This window comes from Trypanosoma cruzi (assembly GCF_000209065.1).
Source record: "Trypanosoma cruzi strain CL Brener chromosome Unknown tcruzi_1047053507359, whole genome shotgun sequence".
NCBI lineage: Eukaryota > Euglenozoa > Kinetoplastea > Trypanosomatida > Trypanosomatidae > Trypanosoma > Trypanosoma cruzi.
This window is the reverse complement of record NW_918983.1, coordinates 254-1,960: the sequence shown is the minus strand read 5'-3', so window position 1 is coordinate 1,960 and position 1,707 is coordinate 254. Positions and strand designations below refer to the sequence as shown.

The 1,707-nt window shown below is 50.0% G+C and overlaps 1 protein-coding gene across 1 annotated transcript, besides 1 other annotated feature; it reads left to right on the top strand.

The window, feature by feature from the left end:
* Window positions 1–1,707: part of a sequence feature (heterozygous, Esmeraldo-like haplotype) that runs on past both edges of the window.
* Tc00.1047053507359.10 (uncharacterized protein) lies at window positions 238–1,344 on the top strand (the record flags this gene model as incomplete). The annotated part of the gene is made up of 1 exon (XM_799650.1): window positions 238–1,344. One exon carries the CDS (start codon window positions 238–240, stop codon window positions 1,342–1,344), a length of 1,107 nt encoding a protein of 368 aa, XP_804743.1.

Genomic DNA, 1,707 nt, shown 5'->3' with positions numbered 1-1,707 from the left:
CCTTGTGTGCATATGTGAATCTTTGCAGGCCGGGGTCCTTCCCCCCTTACAAGGCCTCAGGGATTGTTTCTCGCGTGTCATTTTGCCCGACCCTCTCAAGAATTGTGATCATTCGACTGGGCGTTCCTGCGCCCCTAGAGCTCTCTTTTCACACCGTTGTTGTGCCTCTCCCTTCATTTTGTCTCTACCACGCGAAAATAGAGGACTCACACGCTCTCCCGCACGACGAGTAATATCATGGAATTCGAAGCAATGGGCATTCGAACGCGCTCTGCGACAAGGAACGCAGTCCGGTGGATGGTGTTGTTCCTCCTGCTGCAGTACCTGGGCAGCCATCCCTCCTTTACTGCTGCAGGAAAAGTGGAGGAAGGACACGTGGCTATTGAAATTGTGAAGTATTTCCACTACGCCAATCCGATTTTTTTTGAAAATTATGCCGGTGACGTGAGTTATTTTAGCTCTGATGACGTCTGCCATTTGGGTGGAGGCGTCCTTTCTGCGGATCAAACACCTGCCGCACATGTGGCCATCGCGGATGAGTTGAGAAAGACCGCAGTCCCTAATTACGACACAAGCCATGTGTACCTGGGTGGAGACGCCGACCACGAAGCGACCCCAACAACAGATCCCAAAAAAAGGTGTGGACGAGGTTTGAAGTGGGCAACGTTAAACTGCATCTTCAAGTGGAATCAAGGTGCGTTTGCCGACTCCTCGGCTGATGGTCTTGGTGTTGCTTTTTTCAGGGGCACGCTGTATACGCTTGTTGACGCGGGACCAATGAACGGGTACAAGGCTTATTGGCCCTATCAGTACCCTCATCACGGCAAGACGTTCTTAATGCTTCGTCTGAAAACGACGGATAACAGTGGGAACGCAACGTGGTATGATTGGTACCCTGCGCCTAAAGACCACACCGACACGCCTTACCGTTCATTTGGCGTCGTCTGTGAGGCTCAAAAAGGGTACGTCGTCAGCACTACGACACTTCCACCGGCTGTAGTGGTTCCGTGGTTGCAGAAGAATTGGTACTTTATCTTGGCTGCAATATTGCTGCCGGTTATTGCTGCCGTTGCGCTAATCACCGTCTGCTTCTGCCGTTGCCGCGGTGTTGACGATGAATCGAAGTGGGTGGTGCACATGGTCTTGCGGGAGGTGAAACGTGAGCCCTTGTATGCAATTGACAGGAATGATGGAATCCACAATGATGCCAGCCAGATGAAGGAGGATTCAACGTTGGGTGATGGGATGCCCATGACTGTTTCCTCTGGGCACGAAAACGCTGAGGTCCCTAAGGTGACAGCGAGTCAAGAAAGCACTGTGTACGATTTCGGGGATATACTTTAAATTTTTTTTCATTTTTCATTGTTTACGCCTCTTTGCCGCCTTGCATGTGTATTCACGTGTCTCTTGCAGTTCCTGCCTGTTTGTCCACGATTTTTAAATTAAAAAAGAAGAGATGTGTGGGTAATGCAGCGACTGTGGGAGAAAGGAAGCATCATGCGGAAAGAGCGGAATAGAAGGCATGATTTGGCTCCACCACTACTCATTTTTTTTGTCTGTTTGTTTCTCCCTCTCAGTTTAGGGCTGCGCGCGTTTAGGCGTTGAGCCCTTTTTCCCACCAGCATCTTATCTTTTTCCCTATTTACACTGGCGGCAACACGGCTGTGGGGAAAAAAGGAAGGAAAAGGGAGAAAAGTGTCATTGTGA